The sequence below is a fragment of the Populus euphratica genome, unplaced genomic scaffold, assembly GCF_000495115.2.
Source record: "Populus euphratica unplaced genomic scaffold, PopEup_1.0 scaffold23.1, whole genome shotgun sequence".
Classification (NCBI taxonomy): Eukaryota; Viridiplantae; Streptophyta; class Magnoliopsida; order Malpighiales; family Salicaceae; genus Populus; species Populus euphratica.
In genome coordinates this window covers 1,198,932-1,203,226 of record NW_011499892.1, presented here as the reverse complement: position 1 = coordinate 1,203,226, position 4,295 = coordinate 1,198,932, and the positions used below count along the sequence as shown (strand labels likewise).

Genomic DNA, 4,295 nt, shown 5'->3' with positions numbered 1-4,295 from the left:
TAATTTTTTTGTTTAATGAAGTCTGGTAATGTTTAAATTTTTTATTTAGTTATCAATTTTTCATAACACGGTTTATAGATTTGATGGGTTAACCTGGTTTGACGAGTTAACATGGAATTTTCTTATTTTTAATTATTTTTTTTCATCTAGTTTAGTTTATTAATGTTAAATTTATTTCTATTTAATTATCAGACTTTCATGATACGTATTACGAATTTGACGAATTAACCTAGTTAACTTTGGGTAAACCTGTCAATTGTTTTCTATCTAGTTATCAACTTTTCATGACGCGGATCCTAGGTTAAACGGGTTAACCCGATTGATTCAATTTTTTTTTTCTTCATTAGATTTTTCTTCCTCTTGTTTTTTTTTTCTTTTTAATTGATCTATTTAGTTATCACGCTTTTATGACATGACTTTATAGCTAGATCCATATCTAGTGCTCTTGAGTTCGATATTGCAGTCAAACTCACTTGAACTTAAGTTATGTAAATTTAATATTATTATTAATATTATAAATATTACTCTTGGGTCAAGTGTTGTAACTAGATCCAAGACTTTTGTGCATGTCTTTACAGAAAGACCTGACACTCTTAGATCCTAGCTTTTTTTGATATTTTTTATATATAAAACAAATTAACCCGTGGCGTATGCCTTTTATTTTTTTTCCTTTTCCTTTTTCTTTTTAAATCATTTACAATGGACTGCACAGTGCAATCCATAGTGAAAAATCTTATGCTTTTAATTTATTTTTTTCTATAGTTTTTTAATATTAATTTTTTTTTGTTTAATTATTAGATTTTCATGATATAGATCCCGGGTTTAACAGGTTAACCCAATTGATTCAAAATTTTTTCTTTTTCTTTATTAATTTTTTTTCCTGTAAGTTTTTTTCTCTTTACTATTTTCTTTTTAATTAATTTTTAATTCTAGTTCATTAATGTTAAATATTTTTTCTATTTAGTTATCACACTTCTATAACACGAATTCCAGGTTTAACGAGTTAACCTGATTTGATGGGTTCATCCAGTTGATTCAGTTTTTTTTCCTTATTAGTAAAAGGCTGATGGCTTTTTTTTCCTTTTTAATTATTTTTTTGTTTGATTTAGTTTGTTAATGTTTAATTTTTTCTATTTAATTATCAAACTTCAATGACACAGATTTTGGATTTGACAGGTATCCTAATTTGAAGGGTTAGTCAAGTTAATTTTGGGTATTTAGTCACTATATTTTTATATTTAGTTATCAAACTTTTATGACATAAATTTAAGGTTTGACGGGTTAACCTGTTTTAAAGTATTAATCCAATTAATTTAATTTGTTATTTCATTAGTTTTTTTCCTTTTATTAGTTGTTTTCTTTTTAAATAATTTATTTAATTATTACACTTTTATTATACAATCTTACAGCCAGACCAATATTTAAAGTTCTGATATTATATCCAGACCCATTTAAACTTAAATTATGCAAGTTTAATATTATTATTAATATTATAAATATTATTTTTAGATTTTGTAGTTAAATCAAAAACTTTTAAGTATAATTCTGGAAAAATATCTAATATTTTTAAATTTTAATATTTTTTATATTTTTTATATAAAAAAATTAGTACAACAAGATGCACGAAATTAATCAGGATCATTTCCAAGCTGGACCAGCAATTTGTAGGCGCAAAAGCGAAAGAGAATGATTTAAATTTGAAATTACATTAATTATGATTTTGCCTGTAAAATAAAAGAGATAAAGCCAGAGATAACATCTTGAGAGGGGAAAACTGGAGGTATTAATCTAAAAAAAAAATGAAGAGATAAGACTAGACACGACAGTGTGGTCTACATCAATCAACACAACATATAAATAACGTGGCAAATATTCATTGAAAATCACAAAGCACCGCAAGGAAACGGATCAGAGATCAGAACCAGACCAGACCGGACCGAGCAGAAACAAAACCCCCTATGCTCCTCCTCATGTTTATCAGACCGATAAAATCATCAGCAAGAAAGAAGACAGTAACCCTTAAATCCCAACAAAACCTTAGTTTCATCTAAACACTCAAAGAATCGCTCTCTCGTTTGTTCTTTTTCTGATTCCTGAATGCTTTTTCTCTGCGCTTACGTTTTGTTCTCTTTATTTTTGTTTCGCTTCTGATGCCTGCTTGTTAATCTACAAGGTGCGTTGTTAACCCAGTGTCCTCGTCCTCTCTATCTCTTCTTTCTCATTGAAGTGCTGGTTTTGATTTGGTATTTAATTGATCACGGCTATCGTTTTATCATTGCTTAATCATGCCTTTGAGTGGATTTTTGGTGATGTTTGTAAATGACGGGCTTTGTTTGTAGCTTCTTTTATGTTGTCTGTTATTGTAATCGGAAAAACTTAAGATGGTCCTTTTTTTTGTCTACATATCTCATTGAACTGTGATTTTTCTCTTATTAGTGATTCTTGCAGGGATAAGTTGAATGATTCGAAACCATTTCCTCAAAACTTCATCATGGATTGCTAATTTTCTGTGATTACCAAGAGAACTTATGTTGAATTACTATCTTTATATGCATGCAGTAATTTTATCTTTTTTGTTTCTGCTATGTTCAGAGTTCCTGTCTATGGCTATGTCGGTTGGACCGGTTGAGAATGAAACATCGTTAAGTAGTGATCTCTTCTATGATATATTGAGGCGTCTTGATGGCCCCACACTGGCCAGTGCAGCTTGTGCTTGTGCTGCGTTCTGTTCCATTTCAAAAGAAGAGAAATTGTGGGATAATGTTTGTTCTTCTATGTGGCCTTCCACGAACAGGGAAGATGTTAGAAGTCTAATATCGTCAATTGGTGGATTCAGAAAGTTTTATGCAGACTGTTTTCCGCTTATTGTTAACAAGGAGGTAACTGAGTATCAATGGAACGATTACTTAGAGTACCCTGAAGAATGGACTGAGGCTGAATACTATGGTGATGTAGATGAATTTGAGAGTGTTGCACCGTCGGATTTTGTGTCCATTGTTGATATCAGGTACAAGGATAAAACAATCTGTTCGAAAGTACTGTGGGGCATCCCTAATGCCAATGAGTTCAATGGTTGGTTTTACAACTGTCCATTTCGTATTGATCTTCTTACCTATGCAGCTAGGGATGATGATAATGAAGGGAAAGTTTTCCTTTCGGTTTCTGATGGCCTGCCCCCAATTTTATCTATGGAGAAAGAAAGGAAGGATGGAAAACTATGGATGGAGCTTCGTGATGGGCTTCGACTTAGTTGGATTGTTGTTAACAAAAAAATCAAGCAAGCTGCCAATCTTGCTAGCTGGAGCCCTCTCGGTGGGCAAAGGCATTGGCCTACAGACAAGGATTTTGTGATACGCTTTGGATCTGTACTTTCTGCGAAAGACATTCTTCCATGTCAAGTAGTAGAATGCATCCTTATCATGAAGTTTAGAGTGGTCCACACTGAAGGAGAGGGCGTTCAGACAACTCTCAAATTAACAGAGCTGAGCATGCAGTTGGAAGACATGGAAGGCGCTCATGTCAATGGAAGAAATAGTTTGCTTATTCTCAAGGAAGCATTGAGCTGCCGCAGGAGCAAAAACCACAGTGAAGTTCTCGAGTCTTGTCATTTGTACTCAAAAGCGCAGAGCGAGTTAAGAGAGGAGAAGATGAAAATTGAAAGCAGGTTGGATAGGCTACGTATCGTAACTGGCATTGCTGCTTTCCTCACATTCTGGTACTACATTTTGTGAGAACTGAAATGCATCTGTTACTGTAATCACTGTTAGCCAGAGCTCTAACAAACTTTCCAGATGTGTAGCTTTCCTTGTGTAAAAATCAATTTTGCTCCTGGTAATAAAACTACTGATTTCATTATCCTGGTTGGTTAGATAACAATAACTTCTCTATATAAATTTGTATCATGAAGGCAGTACCAGAAGCAGCATACCTCGCCATGGCGTTTCTCGTTCTCGGTCACGGAGAATGAACCGATCATTAAGGTAAGAGCACTGATTTGTTACAGTATTCTCTAGCTTGATTAAATATATTTTCTTGGCACGTAGCTCAGCCCATCACCTCTTTTGTTTTGTTGGCACTGTCTGCACCACCCTGGTCTTCATAACTATCCTGTGAGCAATCGTCTTACTTTATTGTCTCAACTTTTTGGCCTTTTTAGTTAATGCTTCTGGAGTAAATCTGAATCGATAACATTTGCTGAGCGTTGCAAAATGTGATATTTCATGGAATCAGTTGACCTGCACTCAAGTTTTCTAAATGAACATTGCTGAGTAAATCCTTTCCAAGCTCCAGCAACA

General features: G+C 33.3%; 1 protein-coding gene across 1 annotated transcript; it reads left to right on the top strand.

Annotated features, from left to right (window-relative positions):
- Window positions 1–1,861: 1,861 nt before the first annotated feature.
- Window positions 1,862–3,855, top strand: LOC105131451 (F-box protein At2g27310-like). Its single transcript, XM_011034433.1, has 2 exons — window positions 1,862–2,173; window positions 2,593–3,855. The coding sequence occupies exon 2, from the start codon at window positions 2,604–2,606 to the stop codon at window positions 3,729–3,731; it is 1,128 nt and encodes a 375-aa protein (XP_011032735.1). The 5' UTR covers window positions 1,862–2,173; window positions 2,593–2,603; the 3' UTR covers window positions 3,732–3,855.
- The last annotated feature ends 440 nt before the right edge of the window (window positions 3,856–4,295 follow it).

What these genes read in the sequence shown, in the direction of transcription:
- LOC105131451 (XM_011034433.1), top strand. Translation starts at nt 2,604, where the DNA reads ATGGCTATGTCGGTTGGACCGGTTGAGAATGAAACATCGTTAAGTAGT.